At 54.2% G+C, this 21,939-nt stretch overlaps 1 protein-coding gene across 1 annotated transcript in view; it reads right to left on the minus strand.

The window, feature by feature from the left end:
- The window catches only part of KLHL29 (kelch like family member 29), a 310,446-nt gene that overhangs the window by 56,973 nt on the left and 231,534 nt on the right, over positions 1–21,939 (minus strand). Inside the window, exons 4-5 of the mRNA XM_027113738.1 lie at positions 10,506–10,647; positions 7,126–7,638 (exon numbers count right to left, since the gene is read on the minus strand). Of these exons, the coding sequence (XP_026969539.1) occupies positions 7,126–7,638; positions 10,506–10,647 (655 nt within the window). The remainder of the gene's footprint in view (positions 1–7,125; positions 7,639–10,505; positions 10,648–21,939) is intronic.

A 21,939-nucleotide genomic window follows, 5' to 3' on the forward strand; every position in this document is an offset into this window, starting at 1 on the left:
GCACCATTTCCTGAAACCTCTGGAAAGGAAATGCTCCCTCCCTTTGCTCCCATTTGAAGAGCCCCCTCATTGCCGTGGGCATCTGGACTCCTCTGGCCCTGCCTGTCAGATAGTTAGGGCCGGAGTGGGATTTCTGACCTGGAAGTTGCTCAGCGGAGCTTTGGGGCTGAAAGCCCATGTGCCACTCCCAGCTCAGTGAGGAGAGGGCCCAGGGAGCCTCGCTCTGCCTGTGCCCTGCTGAGCAGTGGGGTCCGGAGAGGGACATACACAGGCTGGGGCTCACGGGCCACTTCCTGCTCCAGGCATGACACGATCTCTGGGTGGTCTAGCCGCTTTGCTGCATCTTTCCGCTTGCCTGGTTCATTCACTGTCAAATGATCTGTTAACAAAACTGTTAAGCCCTGGACAACCCTCCAATTAATGATTAACAAACCCCTCGAGGACAGAGCCCTGTGAAGGGAAGGAGGGCCTTCCAAGGCAGGTACCATCCACGCGAGGAGGGGAGACCTCGTGTAGACGGACTTTCAAATTCCATAGGCTCCGAGACACCTACTTCCTGGGGGAGAGCGTGTGTGTTGGCTTGGGGGCTGGAAAGGGGAAAGTTAGGGTGATGGTGGGACTGGGGGTTTGGTTCCAGATCTGTGTTGAGTGTTATGTCAGCCAGATCTGGGAGATTATTTTGAACAATGCTGCTTTAAAAATAACAGAGATTCCGAGCCAAAGGGGCTTCAGACAGTATCCCCCACGCCCCAAAACCCCAGGATCCAGGATTCTTTAGAATTTACAGGAATGGGAGTAATAACAACAGCTAACGTTATTGTGAGCACACTGTGTGTCAGGCACTGTGTTAGGACTTTACATACATTATGAAATCCTTACAGCACATCTAAGAAGACGGCGCTATTATTATCTCTACGTTACAGATAACTTAGAGGCTTAGCGATACCAGGTTTCTAGCCAAGTTCACTGGGTTAGTGGGTAGTGGAGTTTCAATTCTACCCAAGCATTCTGGTGCAGAACCCGGGCTCCTGGCCACTGTCCATGCTTCCAGCCACATGCTCCTAACCCCCGCTTCACCTGCAGCCTTGGTTGGTAGGTCTGCATGAGTGACATAATTCTATTTGTCCCATCTATTGATATGGCCATGGAGGAGGACCCCTGCGATATCCTTGGCACCCCAATATCAAACTGAACGTCAAAGGATGCTGAGAGCCCCTTTGGGTAGTTAGGAGGAGCCCTCCCAAGACAAATAGCTCCTGGAATTAGGGGGAAGTTCCCAGCAGTGGGCTGGTTCCTTCTGCTTGTGATTGTGATGGTGGAGGATTGTAAAATGATGTGATGAGAGGAGGCAATTTTCTTTTGTACGAAGTGGACCTCCGGGAACTAGGTACTTCGAACATCATGATGTTAGCGCAACATCCTAAGACTCTGGAAGGCAAAGTGGTTTTTGGCTTTTTCACATTACCCTGGGCCCCTAAAGGGCCATGGACAACTGAAAGATGGTTCTGGTACCAGGAATGAAAATAATCATAGCAAATACCTTTATAGTAATTACAAAGTACTAGGCATTCTTCTAAGGGCTTTATGTCAAATAACTCGCTTAATCCTCACAACAGTAAGAAGCAGATTCTATTGTTATCCCCTTGATATAGATGAGGAAACTGAAGCAGAGTTTTAGATCCCATGTGCTCAGGGGTAAGTATTTTGGTGGAGGTGCTTGGCTACAGGAGGAACTTTGAAATAGATGGACTTCTGTTCCCAGAAGCGTGGGACAGGTATGAGGGGAGTGACCATGAAGCTGCAGAAGGAAGTCTCCCACGGACTTTCCTATATGCCCGGACCCTCAAGTACTAACCTGCTTTCACCACACAAAGGGAGGAGGTGGCTGGAGAGAAGTCAGAGAACCTCGCTGGATAATTCCCAGCCCAGTGCTCTGTGCCTTCATCCCCGAACTCCTCTGGAGCATCCTTTAGTGCCAGGCACTGGCTTGGATACTGGGGGTGGAATGGGATGGAGCCTGTGCCTGCCCGCAACCCAGGGGCTCGCAGTCTAGGTGGGAGAATGGGCCAGGCAAACTGTATTGCAGACGCTTGTCCAGAGCACAGCTGCACAGGAGAGAACCCAGGCCGTGGAGTGGCTACAGGGCAGCCTGCAAGCAGAAGGGTGAGAGCCGAAGCGGGGGGGCAGGCAGGAGCCGGATCCTGAAGCACCATGTCAAGGGCTGGGTTCTGTCCTGAGAGCGGTGGGGCTGTTGGAGTCATTCACCAGGGAGTGACAGGACCGAACCTGTGTTTTGGAAAGTCCACTCTGGCTGCAGCATGGACTCTGGATGGGAGGGGCTGTACTGTGGGTCTGGTGATGCAGGCTTGGAGTGATGGCGGCCTGAAAGGAGGCGTGGGGTGGGGGTGGAAGGGAGAGGACCGTCCAGAGGAGGCAGAAGCAAAGGCGTTTCCAGACTCCCTGCATACGGGCACGAGGACAACCACAGGCTTTGACTCCGGACTCCTGCCTGGATTCATGGTGTCATTTCTGAGACAGAGACACAGGGAGAGCAGCTCTGTGGCAAGATGATTTCGGTTTGGACATTTTGTGTCTCTGGGCTAACCACGTGTGGGCAAACAGCGTTATCATGCATCCCCAGCTTCTTCTAGAATGTTTACTGAGGGAGCAGTGTGCCCTGGCACATCAGAGGCTGGCGCAGGGAGAGGTGAGATCTGTGCTGGTTGCCGGGGCTGGGGGGAGCAGTCCTGCATCCCCCAGCCAGGAAGGTGACTCATCCCACTCCCTTTTAGGGACAGGGACCTGGCATTCCCATTAAGCAGCTTGACCAGTGGCTGCCAGCCCTGTGAACAAACTTGGGCTTCTTCCGTCTCCTCTGCACTGCAGAGAGGCCCCTGCTTTCTGCCCCTTCACCAGCTTCTCTCTCTGCTGAGCTCCCCGGACCTGGGGCTTGTGTCGGTGGGAGTAACTGTTTTGATGTCAAGTGGGTATAGTGTCATGTACGGTCAAGCCCACGATCTCATTCAATCCTCCTCGAGGCCCGATGATGGTGGTACTGTCATCACATTTTCAAGATGATGAAAGGAAGGCTCAGAGAGGTCAGAAGACTTGCCCCAGTCACACAGCTGTTCACTCTGTCTCAAAGTATCTTTACCAGATCTTGTCTTTGCCACTCGTGGAGGCCAGGGCAGCTGCTGTCCAAGCAGAAGGTGGCATGAGGACAGACAGAGTTCCGCAGGGTGGAGGTCCAGGGGCAAGGGTGGGATAGGAGGAAATGCAAAACCCACTGGGAGGGGCTACACACACCCCACCACATGACTCCCCAGCCCTGAGAATCCTCGTGGTCCCTCACCCTGGGCCTGTGAAATCTAAAGTCAAAAGAGACAAGCCTCTTCACTTCTGGTCGACTTGGACTTTGCTTTTCGGTCCAGAAGCAAGAGGGAGCAGGTGCATCCTGGCTTCTCTCTCCCTGACATGCAGGTGAAAATATAATAGCCTTTCTGCAGCTCACCACTAGGCCTAGTGTCTGGGGCTTTAGAGGGTCTCTGGCCACCCTCCTGGCCACCAAAAATCCTCTGTGGAAGAAGGTAGGGGCTAGAAAGAATGACATCAACAGCCTGCACCTCTGCTGTGACACACAGCTGGGCTCATGTGGTACCAGTGCAGTGACACTGGACTTCGACGGCTCACGAGGTCTGATGCTGGCCACCAGCTCCGCCCGTGGATTAGCTCAGGGGTTCCGACGCAACAAGACCAACGGCTCAGGTATTTTATAACAGGATTCAAGTGGAACTAAATCTTTGTTCCCCTCTTATCACTTTGTACACATAAAATCTATTTTAATCAGCTTTCAATATATAATCTAAAAAAAAAAAAAAAAAAAAAGAAAAGAAATCCTACAGATTTCTCCCACCCCCAAACTGTTCTTGGAGAAAGAAAGGTTTATCTTTTAAGTTTCTTAAGAAAAATCTGTGTGTGCTCATTGCATTGAAATAACACTCATTACAGTGAGCTGCATGCAAGCCCGGCTTCTCTAGTCAAAGGTGAGAGACAATTGCTTGACCTATTGCAAATCAAAAAGCATTTCCACATCACCTTTATTTTTCAACTGGTTAAGTTTTAAATGAAAGCCCCAGCGCCCTTTCTTGGTAAGGCAGACTAACAGAGCCCCAACTGAAATTTCAGCTCAGTCGATGGGAAGATAATTACAAGAAACAAAATGTGAAGTTTAAAATCAGGGCACTAATGAAGTCTAAAAATACCAGTGGCCCCATCCTTCTGGCTGGCTAGACCTTTTCTTCATGGAGGGGATCTCTTCATAATTACTCAGCCCCGCGAGAGGCCAGGTTGTCATGTCAAACAATAGTACGAAAAATCACGGGACTTTAATGAGCTAGATCTCAAGGAGTTCTATGGTGGATCTTATTATAATGCTGGGCAAGCTTTCAAACAGAGAACAGGAGAAAAGGAAAGTTCTTTTTTTTTTTTTTCTTAAGTAGATTTCTGACTAGTGTTGATGCTGTCACGCAGGGCCTCCAGGTTCCCCCTCGGAGCCAGCTGCCTGTCATTTCCGAGTGTGAAATCAATTGGGCTTCGGAGATGTAAAATCCCTAGGGGCAAAATTAAAAGTGACCCAAATCCAAACCCACGTGGTCTTGTCAGGAAGATGAATCTCACATAGCAAGTTTCAAAGGTTTGGTTTCAAAATTCAGGTTTCTTATTTAAAAAAATATGCAGTTGTTTGACATTAGATCTGACAGACAAATTATAGCTTTAGCAATAAAGGCTTTTAAGATTAGAAATGAAAGGAGAAATTACCTAAAAAAAAAAAAAAAAGACAAAACCCACCCAGGCTTGAGTTGGGAGGCATTTGTGTGTGCATGCTTCATTGTCTTTCTTCACCGCAAATATAAGGGGATAAATCAGCCGATGAGGGCCATAAGTAGAGAAGCAAGTTCAATGTAATTTCTGGGGAAACAACCAGCTCACTGGAAACCTATGAAAATCATCATGATGGGTGGGTCACTGGGTCACCGGCTGGAGCTGGGGGAATCTAGCTAGGTCACCGGAAGGCGGGGCTGTGAACACTTTCTAGGCCCACACCATCCCTGGCCCTCATCTGGTGCTGAATATACACCATAGGGGCTGGAAGAGCACACCCCACCAGCGGCCCCCTCTTTACTCCCCTCCTGTGTGTGGGCTCAGGCCCGCGATAGAGGATGGTTCACGCCGTCTGATGATGTTACAGGTGTGGCTCTGTAAGGGCCTGCAGGCCCAGCACCAACAGGGGCGCAGCAGGGACCTGCCTCTACCACCTACATCTTCTTGATCATAGGGACTCAGATGCTTAACAGCGATCAGATGTGCCGACGCCTGGCAGCTTCCAGGAGGTGGATCCCAGCTCCGTGCTAAGCCCTAAACCAGGGAGCAGCCCCGGCTGGGCCAGTTACCTTTTTACACAGAACAACACCTTTTCCTAGGTGCATGCCTGACATTGACAAGTAAGCAAGACCTTTGCTCAGTCCCAGGAGGCCCCCTGGGATGCGGCAGTGGGATGGGGTGGGGAGAGGGAAGCCCACCCAGTGCCTCAGGCTTTGGCACAGCCCTAGGAGCAGCCAGGACACCTAGTGCCCAGTGTGTCAGAGTTGGTGGCATATAAACTGGGAGTGAGTTTTTGTTTAAAGGGGGACGGAGCTTAACCAAGACAATTCAAACAAACAAACAAAAATCAATTTAGTCAATTTTTTTTAAAAAAAATATCTTAAAGCAAGAGTTTACCAAAATGTAGATGTAATTTTCTATAATTTTGTCATTTAAAACTAGTGTTGATTTCCCAAACAAAGGCAGTCAGGGGCACAATCAGATTGGGAATTAAACCCATCAGAGATCTAGACATGGCTTTGGTGGTGTTGGGACGCTTGACAAGGCCTGGAATTTGCTCGAAGGGATAAAGATAGAGAGCAGGCTGGACGAGCGTGGCTGGCTGGAGTCCTTGCTCTGCTAAGACTCTGCTTTGCAGGTGTCCCCACCCCCCAACTCTGCCATCTCAAGTGGTTGTAAGTAGGGAGGCTGAGAAGTCATGCCTGAGATCCACACCTCCTAGACCATCTACTCCCCTTTCAAAGGAGGCCTGGATGCCCAGCAGGGCAGACCACCTGTTAAGTATTCTCTTTCCTGCACCCAGATCCAGGGCTCGCTGGCCCCCCTCTCCATTCAGGGGGAGGAGAGGCCCGGCTGACCGGACCTGGAGGGGATAGACAAGCCTGGGGCAGATAAGCCCCACCAGCCTCAGCTTCCCACTCCCTTTCTCATCCCAGCTGGCCAGATCCCTCAGACAGTTGTCAGGAGTGAGGCTGCTGTGCTGGAGCCCTTTGCACGGACCCTCCGGCCGGCGCCCAACCTAAAACCACACCCTGGTGTCCTCCTTCCCCTGGCTCTGTTCTCGAGGATCTGCCTTGGAGCTCCCCTGAATGAAAACTGCCCTGGACTCGGGGAAGGGGGGTTAAACGAAGGCCAAGGCCAGAGGTGCTCTTTCTTGGGGCCTCATAGAGCCACCCATGGGACCTCACAGAACCAACATTCAGCTGGCTCAGGATGGTCTGGGCGTGGCTCCTGGGCCTCACCTCATGCCCCTGAGCTGCTCTCACCCCACGGCATGGCAGTAGATGTTTTCCAGAGTGGGGACGGGGAACACAGACAGCTCATGTTCTGACTGTCCTCGTTAGTGGAAATGGAGAAGGCCCCCAAAGGGACTGTTCTAAGGGAGCCCTAAGGGGAGCAGAGGATGCCTGCTCATTCTGCACGTGGCCTGGCCTTGGGTCGGAGGGGAGAATGGCCCAGGGCTCGGGCTGAAGGCGGAAGGCCCTGGACTTTGCAGGCTCTCCCCTCCCCTCCGTTTCCTACGCACTCACATTTCCCCGCCTTCCTTGTCCTGCCCTCCACCTTCCCCTCTGCCTCCTTAGGCTGAGGCCAGGCTGCCTTTGGCAGGCAGCCTGGATTGAAACCAGTGGGAGACTGCTGGGGAGCACGGAAGCCAGGAACAAGACTCCTGTCCGCGCTGTGGTAGTGACCGTACAGGGAAGCACAGATGCGGGCACGCAGGAGCGTGTGGGCAGCAGGACTTACCTTTGGGGTGCCCGGGATCGGTGAACTCATACTTCCCCACGCCAATGGTCCGTAGCATCTGCAGCCCGTGGGCCGAGTCTGACGTGGGGGGCCCATTTGTGGTAGGGGCACCGCTGGGGAGAGTGGCAGACGGCTGGGCCGGCGGCGGTGGAGGCAGCAGGGGCCCTGCCATGTGGCCATTGCCCACAGTGGTGGGTCCTGGGCGGGCCACCTGCCCGACGCCGGGCAGCGTGGAAACAGCCAGGGGCTGCGGGCTGGCGTACAGGGCCTGGGCGGGCATGTTGACCACCACGCTGCTCAGCGGCTGAGAGGGCGGCTGTGGGAGTGAGTAGTGGCCTGGCATCAGCGGGAGCTGGGGCCCCACGTGGGGAGGCAGTGAAGGGGTCACCCCAATGACCGGTGCCTGGACGTTCACAGCCGGGCTGAAGGTGGGAGGCTGGGCCACTCCGTAGGAGTGTGCGATCAGGGCAGACTGGCTTCCGGCGGCCACTGTGGTCACCCACGGCCCTGTGCCTGCAAGGGAGATGGAAGAAATGTCACCCGCCAGTTACATCTTCACTCAACAAACACCGACTGCCCCCGGCCCTGGGCCGAGTGCCGGCGTCACAGAGGTGAACAAGAGGTCCGTGTCCGGGAGCTCACGGATTAAGAATCCGTGGTTACAGTGGCACAAAATAAGTGCTTTAGGAGTAGATAAACATGGCTTTGGGGTCTCAGAGGGGGGACCATAACCTGCCAGGGAGAGGCTGAGAAGCAGCAAAGTAGAGAGGAGAAAGTAGAGACCTTCCAAGAGACCTGGATTCACATCTTAGCTCTGCCGCTTACTACCTAAGAGCCCTAGGCAGCTCGCTTATCATCTTTGAGACTCATTCTTTCTTTCTGTCAAATGGAACTAGCAACACCCACCTCATAGGTCTCCCGGGAAGAACTGAATGATGAAGATGTATTTGACAAAAACGCCCCAAATTAGCAGAATGTCTGGCATGCGTTACATGTTCCATAGATGTGGGTGTTTTTCCTTCTTTTCTGGAGAATCACTGTCTGAGAAAGGTGGGGAGAAATCTGGATTGTGAAGATAGTAGGTGTTTGCTGGGCAAAAGGAGAGGGCCAGAGCCTGGAGCCCTGCAAAGGTTCTATGGCGCAGGAAGGGAGAGCCAGGGGTGGGGGCAGTGGGGGCGGCTGGCAGGAGCTGCTCTCACGGCCTTGCTGGGGGGCCAGGGTTTGTCCTAAGCAACCTCTGCATGGCTAGCCCTGGGGGAAACAAGGGAAGTCCATTTTGGCTGAACAAAGGGGTCAGTCACACCTCCTGAGACCCCAGTTTAAGATGCAAAGCCAGCTGTGCCCAGATGAGGCAGAGCAGGGCCCTCTGAGCTCAGCTGCCATGGAGGTGACCTGAGTGGGCTTGTGAGTGAAGCTGGAAGATGCTGTGACCGGGAAGGTCAATCTGGGTCACCTCTGATGAATAAGTCTGGGTCTAGGACTCTGTCTTCTGAAGGCCACCTTTGTTGTCATGACGCCTGGAGTGGCGGCATAGTCCGAGGAAGGAGAGTGGGACCCAAGGGGTACTCAGGGCCACCAGCTCCAGAGGCTAGAAGGTGGGGTTTGGAGCTCTCTCACAGAAGTACAATTTCGAGGCAGGGCAGGAGCCAGCATGGTGGGGTGACTCCCTAACCAGCAGTGGGTACTCTCTCTGAGGAGTTGTCCAAAGGGGGAGCCACTCGGCATGGGGGTGGAGAGCCAGGCTTGGCTTGGCATGTTAGTCCCGGGTCTGCCCTCACTAGCTGAGTGAACTTAGGGCAAAGCCTTCCCCGAGTAGTTTCCTCATCTGCAGTGGGACAATAATGCCAACTTCGTAGTGTTGCTGTGAGCAGTGAGATGACACACAGAACAAGGCACATAATAGATGTGCAACGAATAGTTTTGATTTCGATTATGAGAGAGGCTGGAGCAAACTAGAGGCCTACAAACGTCAGTGAAGCAGTGCCAGGAAAATCATAGAACTGGCTGCTAAGGGGGATGGTCCCCAAGCCTGGAGAATGGGAGGCGGCGTCAGTGTGAGCTAGCCTGGTGTCTTAAGCACAAGACATGAGGCCATCTGAAGCTCAGTCCTCGGCAGGACTGGCCAGGGAGCCTGGAAAAATGCATTAGAACTTCAGAGTACAGCTGGCGAGCTCTCAGGTAACTCTGAGGTGAACATATAGAGAGCTAGGGCCACAGAGGTGATTGCTTCGTGAGCCAGGGAATGGCCCAGGGGATAAAGGAGACATAAAGGGAGGTCTCTAGTGATATGCTCACCATTTTTTATCAATGATTTGGATGACAATATGGAAGACGTATGACCCAGTCTGTGGGAGACATCATATTGGGAAGGTTGGGTAAAGGTCAGTAATAAAAGCAGGCATCTAAAAGATGCTGAGTCCTACAGGAAGATATTGACAAGGTCTTGCCCTTGGGTCCCCACACCCAGCTGCTTAAGCCAGATTGGGAGGAGATGGACAAGGGTCAGAGTAGCCACCTTGACAGTCTTGGGGTTTTACTGTTGAGACAGCATGCGATGTGGCTGCCAGCAGAGCAGAAGTGATGTGAGGCTGCAATGATCAAGGTAGAGGGGCTGAATGAAGGAGGTGCTACAGACCACTCGTGGGTTCTTTGTTTTGGGTTCTGGGCACTGAAGGATGCAGAAAGAGGAACAATTCCCAAGAAGGTAAAGGGACTGGAAGCCATGGGCTTGAGGGTATGGCTGAAGTCTTGGGGTGTTTGTCCTGCAGAAGACTTGGAGAGGGGATGAGCAGGGGTCTTCAGATATCTGTAGGGCTGTGGTGTGGATGGCCAAGCCCACGTGTTCTGTGTATCCCAAGGGGAGGTCTAGGATCCAAGGGAGATAGCAGGGAAGGTTTTTGTTATGGTCAGAGCCGTGTAAGAAGGCCTCCGGTGCTGTAGAAGGTGGTAAACCCCCAGTCCCCAGGGCGGGGGAGCTTCTCAGTTTTCACGTAACTGTTGGCAAGGCAAGACGTCCCTGGAATGGGTGATTTTGGAAATTTATGAATCAGAGTACTGAGGTTTAGGAATGACTAACTATTCAAAATAACTCGAAGCAGATTCAGAGTCACTCCTATAACGTCACTCTCACTCCCTTGTCCTTCCCAATATTTTCTTGAGAAAGGGGTAGAGACACAGCTACCGCCCAGGGAATTACACACAGTCACGCCCCACTGCCCCACCCCCGTCCCCTTGCCCCCAGTGCAGCCTGAGTTCTGGGCTGCTGCAGACCGCGGGTCAGGACGTGCCGAGGAGCTGGGGCACCCAGGAGGTCCCAGACACTTCTCGCCCTCTCCTCCACCTCCCGGTGTGGGTGGCTCTGTCTGCCCTGGAGTACACACCTGGATTGTCGCTCTCCCTCATCTGTTTGGAGGGCGGCTCATCGGTGTCCCAAGGCGTGGACTGATTGATGGGCGTCTGCCCCCACCGGATGCTGGTCGTGAGTCCCTGGGACTGACTGTCTGCTTTGGAGATGCCGGGGGCCTGGGGAGAAGCAGAGCAGGAGTGTGAGCACAGCCTGGCAACGGTCCTGCCCTGGCACCCATCCCTCACAGTACTCCTGCTGCCTGAGCCACGGGGCCAGAGGCAGAGATCTGGCCCTGCACCCAGTACCACGGGATAATCGCAGGGTTTTGGTGCAGTAGCAGCAGCCGTGGCCTCGGCTAGACTCCCGCCTCCAGCGACACCCCACCTAACCCAGTGCCTCCTCCACCACCCACTCTACCTGAGCCATCAAAACGGAACGAGCGCTCTGTGCTATGAGAAATGACATCACCCCAGTCCTTGGGTCATTAATAAGCTACAATAATATGTGCGGGCATGTGCTAAGCACTAACTGTATACTCAGCCCAGGCCCAGTACCACCATGTGCCCAGCCCTTTGACCAGCGAAACGATGGCTCTCCAAAGCATTACCGTCAGGCCCCATCCTGCTTCCACACCAGCCTCCAAGGCCCCAGACTTCCCACTCCACAGAGGAGACGTGGGAGGGGGTGGACTGGGGCCCCTGGGAGGACAGCACAGGTCCTGAGGCAGGGCTGGAAGGCAGGGAGCATCTTCACTGGGACCTTTGGCTCCGCCCTGCAGGAAGAAGGCAGGCTCTCTGCTCCAGGATCTCACTTGTTAGTTTAGGTACTCAATGAGAAAACAAACCTCAGGGCGAAAACAAACATTAGGACAGCACTGGTCTCCCTGAGCTACCACTTTACCATGGAATATTATATAGGCAATAAAAATCATGTTTACTGGGCTTCCCTGGTGGCACAGTGGTTAAGAATCCACCTGCCAATGCAGGCGACACGGGTTCGAGCCCTGGTCTGGGAAGATCCCACATCATGCGGAGCAGCTAATCCCGTGCGCCACAACTACTGAGCCTGTGCGCCTAGAGCCCGTGAGCCACAACTACTGAGCCTGTGCGCCTAGAGCCCGTGAGCCACAACTACTGAGCCTGTGCGCCTAGAGCCCGTGCTCCGCAACAAGGGAAGCCACCGCAATGAGAAGCCCGCGCACCGCAAAGAAGAGTAACCCCCGCTCACCGCAACTAGAGAAAAATCTGCGCGCAGCAACGAAGACCCAATGCAGCCAAAAGTAAAATAAATTAAAAAAAAAAAGTCTTTGGAGATTAAGACTAGTTTAAAGAAAAAAATCATGTTTACTAAGAATTCCTGATGAGGTGGCAAAATGCTTACGCTATAATGTTAAACGAGAAGAGCAGGACATCAAATGACACGCATATAAACTTATCATGTAAAATGGTATGTGCAGAAAGGAAAAATCCCAAAATATTGGCAGGAATGTCATTCTTGGGTGAAGGGATTAAGGGAAACTTTTATTCTTTTTGTCTATACTTCTCTGTATTTGCCTAATTTTCTACTGTGGCCATTACCATTATGTACAACATTATAATATTTATAATAAGCAAAAAAAAAAAAAATCCCCAAAACACATTGGAGGGCCTGGTACTGGGATAACTGGGTTGTGAGGGGGTGAGAGTCTCAAGAGAGATGGTTCCGGGAGCAGTGACCACAGCTTGCAGGAGTGTAGCCAGAGCCCAGCCAGGTTTGGGGACAGTCACAGAAGGGCAAAGGAGCCTCCAGGGTCATCTGCAGGCCTCTCTCAGGTGAGGCCACTGTGCTCTTGCCTCCTATTGGAAGCTAAGTCAGTGACCCAGCTGGTGGGGGGCAGTGCCCCTTTCTGGGCATCTCTGAGCAGCGGGACTCTCCTTACCAGGCTGGCTGAAGAGTACTGGCAGGTGGGAAGGGGTTTGGACTTACTGGGGCTTTGATGCCTTACGCAGATGACAAACAGTGCCTGCATCAGGGCCTGCTGGGAGAAGCGGGAGCGCATCCTATTAGCACCATAAGCTGCGCTGAGCTAATTGCATTAGGCTGTACTTTATCTCCGGCCTGCATTTCAGATGCTTCACTTCTGTGAACAGTGCAGGAAACAAAGGAAAAGAGTGAATCTCCTGAGGAAAGAACAATTCTGCGGACAAGCTTCCTTATCAGAGGCCTCTGCCCCACTTCTGTCTGTGGGACAGATGAGACAGGGTAGGCGGGGAGGTTGGGGATCTAGCCACACTCACCAATAGTCTTAGGGAACTTAGGAAACAGAAGCGTGGCTTGTACAGCGTTCTCTAAACAGACAGCCTTCCAGGGTGCCCTGCCTGCAGCCCCCTCTGTATTCCCAGGCTCTTGGGGAGCTGGTGGGTCAGAGGTGCAGAGGTTGCTTTTCCCACAATAAGAGGCATCCGGGGGGAAAGAAGCCAGTGTGATGTCCCATTCGGGGCCCTGTTTTGGGGTGAAGTTTGAATGGGGAGACCCCGGTCTCCTTACCCCTTCTGCCAGTAGGGGGTGCTGCAGCCCCCTCTCTGCAGCCTGGAATTCCCGGAGGCCTCCCAGGCCAGAGGCAGGTTTGGTTTTCCGGGTCCTCCTGCAGTTGCCCTTTGTCCTGGCTGAATCAGCACCCAGGCCTGGTAACCTGACAGGGTGGGGAAGGGCTCTGGGAACTTGGAGGCCCTGGGCCTGGTCCTTAGAGCAGCCGCTGCCGCCAGAAGGGGTGGTCGGGGTCTCCTGCTTGAGAGCAGGTAATCAGACTCTAAAACTTCAGGCGTTCGGGGTTTTGCCCTAAAATTGGGGGAGTTTCTGAACTTGAAAAACTGCACGCTTTTCCTCAGGCCCTTGAATCTAAAACACTCCTGCCAGCTCGCTCGCTTGTGCCTTTGCTGGTCAGGGGGTTTGCTCTTCAGTAAACTGGGCCCCCTGGGCTGGGGACGGGCAGTCACTGAGACTCAGCCCTGCCCCCGAGGGGCTGCTCCCAGCTACGAGTCACACTCCAGAAGGAAGCTGGGGGTGCAGGGGGTCCAGGGGGTACTGGGGCGGGCCCAGGGCTCCGGGGTGATTGAGCTGTGGCTACAACAGGCCTGCTGTCTGCCTGTGTCTTTCATGACTATGACAAGCGAGTTCTTAGGTACAAGAAAGAGGTTCTGCTGTGAGAAGGAAAGCAGCCTATTTTTTTTTTTTTCTTTAGGAAAGATAATTAAGGACACTTATTCTATTTGGCACTAGCAACTTCTGAAGCTATGAGCAACTTGTGGTTCAGGACTTTTTATTCATTTTATTGAAAAAAAGAAATGGACATTCCTTCCTTCACTCCCTCCAGAAAAAACATGGACACGGGTTGCGCGCTTCGCCAAGGCGCCTGGATGCCCAGGTGGTGAGGAATGTTGCAGCTGGTGACGTGAGTCAGGTCGGCCTGACCAGAGCCCTGTCCTCCTGCAAACGGGTTCCAGGCCCAAGGTAAACTCGAGGTTCCCAGGTTCTGGAGGCTTCTAGGGGACCGTGTGTGGGTTTGCGCCTCCAGCTTCGAACTTGGCTCCTACTAAGACTTTCCGCCTTGGTTCAGAGTCCCCAGAGGTCCACAATTCCACCAAAGGCTCTCCAGGCCACCCCCCTTTCAGGGGGCTGCCAACTCAAGAATGTACAGACACCAACCAGGAGGACAGCCTGGGCCGGCGGGGAGGAGCCTCCCCTCACCCCTCCCACTGCCATCACAGAGGACATCACCGAAGCCACGAAGACATCTGGCCTTTCCCCAGTGTTCCTGGCCTTGCTTCTGCTCCAGTGACATGATGGCGCTCGGCACAGAGAGGCAGCCGAAGAGAGCCCTCTTCCTGCCCGGCGCCTCCGAGTGGCCCTATCTGCCCATCATCGGCCCAAGCAGGCTTCTCTCTGCTTCCCTTTAATGAGATGCTAATGGGATGCATCAGCAGCAGCTTTTAAACCCCAAGCTCTTGTACATTTTCAAAGGTCACATTTTTATGGCGGCTGACAGCATCCTGCTTCTTTCAACGGCTGAAGAACACTAAGGACCCCGATCCTTTACGGATGAAGCTCTCTGTGAGGGGCGCCATGGGCTGAAGCGCCTGCTGGTCGGGGGGCTGGGAAGCTCCACCTGCGACAAGCCCCCCGAGGCCCCTGGGTTGTACTCTATCAGCGTGGGGAGAGCCAGTTACACGTCGCCTACAGAGCGGCACTGGGGACCCTGCTCCTCTTAGGGGTTGGCGTGCGGGGCCGCAGGTGGTGCACGGTGCGAAGATGCCTGTGCACCCGTGGAGCTGTGACAGCCTGGAAGGGCCGCTTTTGCTAATTTGTCCATCCAAAGGGAGCCCTTTTTTCTACTTTGCACAAGGGTGCCGTATAGACCAGCAGCATCCCAGGTAGTCAGGGAAATTTGAAAGATGATGGGATGGGACTCCCCGGGGCCTTGCCACGCCTCGCTTGTTCTCACCCCTTGCCCTGCACACATGAGGATCACAGCCTCGGAACACTGCCTTTCAGGGCCGGTACTGACCTGTACTGGTGGGTGGGCTCCATGATGGCAGGGACCCGCATGGCAGGACCTGACCCAGCTCCTGCCGGCCTGGTGTAGGTGCCCAGGGAAGGCAAGGTCTCTGAGTTACAGTGTTGGCCAACAGTAGGAGTGTTCATCACTGTTGGTTCACGAGTGCATGAATGCATGGCCTACACTTCAGGAGAGGGAATGATGGGAGTAACAGAACAGAGATGTGGAATCGCGTAGTGCACCCGGGAAGCCTGATACAATGTGTTCCTCTCACTGGGGAGATGACGTTTCCAGACCGTGGAGGCCTCGTGTGCCGGGACCCCCAACATCATTGCCCTGAATGCTGCTGGAGGCTGCCTGGAGGCCTAATGCCCCAATCAGCTGACCCGTCGCCCAGTGCCTGAGCATAGTCGGAGATGTGGGATGCTGAGGTTGACTCCTGCCTCGATGGGGCTGGTGGAAAAACCAGAACTCAACTTCTTCCACTGTTCACCCAAGGACGTCAGAAGAGAGTGAATCAGTGGAGCCTAGAAGTTAGGGAGAGCTGACGTTGGACCACAAAAGCTGGGCAGGGTTCAACAAGGCAGATGATTCTGCCCAAGGTCGCCACCAAAGGACCCCACAGCAGCTGGTGCATTTGTAGTCTAGATACAGTGGACAGAGCCAGGCTCCAGGGTCCACTTCCGGGGCTCACCTGGGCCTCTCCCGGGGGAATGACAGTGCCAGCGTCCGAGTCCTTCTCCTGCCCATGAACCTGCCTCCACAGATTGGAACCTGCAAGTCTTGACACTCTTGTCACTCATGTGGTGTGACAGTGTTAGCAGGGACTGCCATCTGCTGAGCATTCCTGAGTACAGCTGCCCCATCCCTCACAGCAGTGAGCCCCTTCTCCCAAGGGAGCCCAGAGTCTCTCCCCGCCCCCCCCCCCCAGCCCTCACCTCGCTTTAATCGATCAGACAATACTCGCATGCTCACTCTGGGCCAGAAGTACCACTGGACACCAAGGCACACCCCAGCCGGGTGGGGGTTGGGAAATGGCCTGTGATGAAAAGAGAAGCAGCAGCGAGGACAGTAGTGGGAAGCCTGGAGCTGACTACACTCTGAGCTTCACCTGCAGGCTCATTTTATGTCACCGCTTCCCGTGATCCCCACCTAATTTGGGAAAGACAAGCTTTGGTGAGATATCCCCACAACCCCTGGCCCTGGATCCTGAGAGCCCCTTCTGCCGAGGGACTGCTGGTGTGGCCTGAGCCCTGCAGTGGACATTTGGAAATGTTTTTCCTGACGGCCTGGCACATTTTTTTTTTTTTTTTTTTTTGCAGTATGCGGGCCTCTCACTGCTGTGGCCTCTCCCGCTGCGGAGCACAGGCTCCGGACGTACAGGCTCAGCGGCCGTGGCTCACGGGCCCAGCCGCTCCGCGGCATGTGGGATCCTCCCGGACCGGGGCACAAACCCGTGTCCCCTGCATCAGCAGGCGGACTCTCAGCCACTGCGCCACCAGGGAAGCCCTGCCTGGCACCTTATGAACACCCCCATCTTGCCCCCATCTTGAGGTGGAAGCCAGAACATGTGCTCTGCCAGCTTGCTTCCCTCGCGGCTGGAGCACAGGCATGTGCCCACCTGCTCAGACACACAGGGGTGAGGTTTTGGTCTGGGGGTTGGGCAGTGTGGGGAAGCCAGCAGAGCTCCGAGTCCACGCTCCGCAGAGGCTGGTAGCAGAGGCACACGGATTTGGGAGCACAAGGATGATGCATGTTCTGGTGTCCTGGGCCCAGCATCAGTGGTGAATGCTCTCATTTCCTTTTTCTTCTTACTCTGAAGCATTCTCAGGGCTCCTCTTGCAGGTTCCCACAGGGCTCCTAGCAGACATGAATGCCCAGGCACCTCTGACCACCAAACCCTGCGTTGCCCTGGGAATCAGCTCCTGGAGGCTGCCAGCTCCAGGACTGAGCATAACTGGGCAGCCTGCTCCCTGAAAAGAGTGGATGTTTCACCTCCTTTTCAGCATCCCTCTTCCTGCAAGGCACTTAGGGGCTTCATGGTGCTCAGGTCCAACTGTGGGGACTGACAGAGGCCAGCTTTTGGTAAACCTATTCAGACTGGGGTGTTGGGAACCTCCCAGGGGCCCTCACACTGCAAAGGTGAAAGCCCAGGAAAGCAATTCTTACTTACAGCAATGGTGTTGTAATGGTGGAAATTCAGGCTGGGAGTGAGGGAGAGAGATTTTGGTGTCTGAGTTTTTTAGATTACAGCTCCGGGGTCTATACCCAGATGTCTGGCTTTCTAGGACTTGCAGGTTATCCATGAGAGCATGGCCTCCAAGATCACACAGGTAGAGCATTGACCGCCTCTATGGCAGGGGCCCCCTGACTTGTGTGAGTGCACATAAGATTCCGGGGGGCAGGGTGTTAAGAATTCAGGCTTCAGGACCCCCCCTTCAGAGCTTCTGATTCAGTAGGTCTGGGGGGGACCCCAAAATGTGGCTCCTTAACAGGCCTACCAGGTGATGCAGTCTATGGACCTCACTCTGGTGGAGGTAAGGACAGTCTTGACATTCAAGTTCTCAGACCCCTGTGCCCCAGTGTGGGGAGCCTAGGGTCTGAGGCTGCTGGGCAGGTCCCGATCGGGACAGACTTTTTGGTCCTGCTCATGTGGCTCGTGGGAGCCAGACAGGTGACACCGTCTTCATGGACTCCTGTTCCCAGCGTAGGTTCTAGGGGTCAGTAAAACATGTTGACAGACACCAAAGCTGTAAGTCTGTGACCTCTGGGAAGAGCAAAGGACATTTATCGGTCTCTCAGTTCTCATTTCATGATTGCTACTGAACTACAAACAAGAAAATAATTGCAGTTAAATCCCCACTTGGGGCCGGAGGAGGCTCTCCTGAGTCCCTTCTGCCCTCATTAAACAGGCTGCCCTCTCTGGCCCCCTGAACCCAGGCCGCGCCCCCAGCACCCCCTTCGGAGCAGCGCCATAATGCGCTCTGGAGCCCAATGAAATTTCTAATAATACTAACCAATGATGTGTTAAATTGAGACACTTCTGGCTTGCATTCTGGAAACTGCACGATGGTTTAAAGGACCAGTGCTTACCTTTCTCTTTCAATTTGCTGCTAAATTACTGCTTTCGGAGCAACTTACAGAAAAGTAATTCTTTATTTAAATTTTAATTTCAAACTTGTCATTTTAAATATATATTCAGATTCCAATCATATTATGGAATATGATGATGTCTCTGGAGGGCAAGTGTTCCTGCCAGGAGCTGGGTGGGGGCAGAGGATGTGATGGGAGGAGGGGTAAGGGAGCAGAGAAAGCAGGTCTCCACCCCAGGGGGCAGTGTGGCGAGGGCCACCATGTGCTGGGGTGGGAGACAGCACTGCAGAGGCCAGTGGTCAGCCTCTAACCTGGCCCTGCGATTCCAGGCAAATACTTTAAGTTGAAACCACCAAGCACTTCCTGTGCCTCTTCCTCTTACTGAATCACCACGAGGACCCAGCAAACCCCAGCCATAAATGGATTCAGGCACAGATGAGGTGGGGCTGCCCAGCTTGCCCCCATCCTAATGGCTCACGTTTATTGAGCGCCCTCTACATGCCAGGCATGGCCAGGATGGGATTTCTTTCCCTGAGGAAATCTGTGTTCTCACCTTCATTTTACAGGCGAGAGTAAGAAGGCCCAGAGAACTTCAATGACAGCTAGAGCCTGCCAGGCTTGGGGTGCTAACCGAGGCCTGTTCTATCCTAAGACCCTCAGAAATGCTCTGTGATGGCTGGAATGTTCCCAGGCCCCCCCGTCGTGGTTGGCAACTCCATAAATGGGCGTAGTCCTATCAAGCCCCTGCCCACACTACCCTTTTGGGGTTACACTTAGAATCCCTGGTCACAGGAGTACCAGCCACGGCCTCTCCTCCTCCCACCGTGTCCAGCCCAAGTGGGCCTCCTGCTCTGACCCCGACAGCACGCTGGGGTTGGGGAGCCAGAGCCACTGGTCCTTCCATCATCTCTCCCACTCCCTTAGACCCCCAGACTCTAACCCACCACTGACATGTTCCACCAACCCCTGCCAGTGAGGTCTTGGCCCTCTCCAATGGGGCCAGTTCTTCAGTCTCAGACCAGGGCAGCACAGACTGACATCTCCACCCTTCTCCAAAGCCAACAATGCACTCCCACCCTTCACGTCCCCTCTCCCTCCCTCTGATCAGCTCCTCCCCCTTGGCTTTCCATCAGGGGCACTGAAAAATCCTTGTTCGACCACTTTACGTGCCATTCCAGCATCCATCTACCTTCCCTGTCCCCCCTCCACCTTTTGCCGTCACCCCTTCCATGGGATTCAGAACACCTGGTACCCACTCCTGTTACCCCTCAGCTTTCACTGTTTAACTCTTCCCACCCCTGCTCTTCAGTGAAACCACCCCCTTTAAATGGACAGTCATCTCCTATTGCCAAACCCAGTAGCATTTCCCCAGGCTCTCATCCCTGACACCAGCTTCCTCCTCCGTCCTGCTTGAAACTCTTCCCTTCAGTTTCTGTACCAATGCTTTTTCTGGTTGTTGTGTTGTTCACTGGCCTCTTCTCTTGCTGGTTCTCCAGCATGGATATGCTCCAGGGCTCACGCCAGTGTCGCTCTGGCTCTGGCCTCTTCTCTCAGGTCCATCTGGGTCCTATCTTCTTTAAAAATTATTTTTCCGATATGAAACATCTGTGTGGTAGCCATCATCTCTGGTAGAGCCTAGCTTCCTATAGTATTCTGGAAGTATGTTTGCTGTTCCCTGTTCCAACATCAAAGTCTATACCTTGGAAACATTTTTGCGGAAAGATCAGCTCAGATGGCCTCCCTTGCAAATGTAAGGCAACTGCGGCTGGGGCTGGTTTTTGTGCCGTGCTCCCTCGCGTGCCCTGTCCAGGCCCCCAGCCCCTTCCCCCAGACCCCCTCCCAGTGGATGGGCCTCACGGACAAAAGAAATGATAAATCTGGTGGAACCTTACAACTCAAAGCTTTCAACTTTCCTCTAACGACGTTGAACGGAAAACTTCTTAGTCCCATTTCCAAGTAACTTTTCATCCATTACAAAACCCCACAAAATTTTCAAAGGGGCTTTGAAATAAGATCTCCTAGAAAAAAAAAAGCCCATCACAGACGAAAGTCTTTGAAAAGAAAGAGGCCTTCCCTGTGCTTCAGCTCCCCTCTGATATCAGTTTCCCTTTCATTCTGCTGAAAGGTTCAGGGCAGGCCTGGCCCTCAGCAGACGCCTGTGATGTGAGGGAGCCAGTGGCCCAGACAGATGGGTGGGCACGGGGAGGAGAGTGAGGGGCACCTGTTCGCAGCGCTGGGCCAGGCCTTTCATCGCCCCCTTCAATTGGCCCTCACGGCCCCCCTGACAGCTGTGTTCCTTGGAACCTGCCCGGTCTGCTCAGAGGCCCAGCCGCCCTGCTTGTTCCTGCTCAGCTCCACACCGGTGACAGCGCAGCTCCCTCCGGAGCACAGCGACCCATCTTCATTCTTGTCGCCAGAGTGGGCGGGAAGGTAGGTGAGGCAGGGGCGGCCCTGCTCTGATCTGTGATGGACGTTTCCCAGATGCTGGCCCTGCAGGCGATGACTCTGGGGCCACCCCTCGACCTCCCAGCCTCAGAGCCTGTGACCCGCTCGTCCTCCCCGGGGGTTGGCTCCAGACTCACAGACGCACATCACACAGCAGCCACGTCAGGAGCCTCTGTTATCTTCAGATCTGAAATCCTCAGTGAGTCTGGCGAGGAAAAGTCCTCTGCACAGGGCAGCTGAGCTGAGAGCGGGTGCGGGGATACGCGCAGGTCTGTTGCTGACCCGGCCTGGCCCTCAGACACCTGTACTCTGAGCGCCCGATATTCATTTGGGACCAGGCCTTCCTGGAGTTGGCTCTGAACCACCCGAGGCGGGGGAAGCAGCGGGCTCTCAAGAACGGCTTGGCCAGGGGCTAGCCTGGCCCCTCTGCACCCCAGGGCCCTCCCAGCCCCTCCCCAGAGAGCATTCTAGGACAAACTGTGCTCTCCTTGTATGGAGGACCCACTGGAGCCAGAAAGGACCCCAAGAATGAGCAGTAGCCGACTGTCTGCGGCTCCCCGGGGTCCTTTCTTCAACAAACACCTGACACTCCTATTCAAATCCACCGTCCACCTTCTGAGTCGTAGGTCTGGATGGAGCACTCCTTGTTTGTCGTTACAGACAAAGGCTCGCCAGCGAGAGGGAACAGTCCTGACCTCTGAGCGCTCTGCTTTGTGACTCTCTGGGCAGGAGGCGACTGAGAGCGCGACTCTCATGCCTGGTAAGACGGTCCTGACACAGGCACCTTCGGCGACCTCGTTAGAAGCCTAATCAGAGAGAGGATTGTGGCAGGGCCACCCCAAGGCCAGGCAGGACGAAGAAACAAACAACATAGCACGAATGTCGCCACAAGGCGGCTCCTCCGACGGGGTGGCACAGCTGAAGGAGCTATTTTACGGCCAGTCAGTGCCCGGGTGTGCATCTCAGCACTGGAGCCTAGATTCCGAGGCAGCATAGGGTTGGGAGCCCGGGGGGTGGGCCAGCTCTGCAGTGGAATCTTCCAGAACGCTTGAAGAGGCACTCAGTTGACATCTTCCCGCTGCCTGGTGCTTTCTCTTTGCTGTCTCCTGCCCAGGCTCTCTGTGAGAGCAGTGTGCGTCAGGCAGTGTCCTGAGGGAGGGGTGTGCCCTCTGGCTGTGGTCCGGCTCAGCTACGGTAGTTCAGGACTGAGGCCGTTCAAGTGATTTTTTTTTTTTTTTCAAGGGAAATGGCATCATTCGGTGCTACCCCATCTCTTCAGGCTTCAGAAAGCTTGCTGGGGCAGACAGAGTCTATCTAAGCTCATTGGAGGTCCAGGTGCAAAAGGGAAAGCGGTTAAATCCTTAAGAGGTGGTGGAAGGGTGGGAGAGAGAGGGAA

The sequence above is a fragment of the Aethalodelphis obliquidens genome, unplaced genomic scaffold (genome assembly GCF_003676395.1).
Source record: "Aethalodelphis obliquidens isolate GAN/ISIS:26980383/991018 unplaced genomic scaffold, ASM367639v1 scaffold12, whole genome shotgun sequence".
Taxonomy (NCBI): domain Eukaryota; kingdom Metazoa; phylum Chordata; class Mammalia; order Artiodactyla; family Delphinidae; genus Aethalodelphis; species Aethalodelphis obliquidens.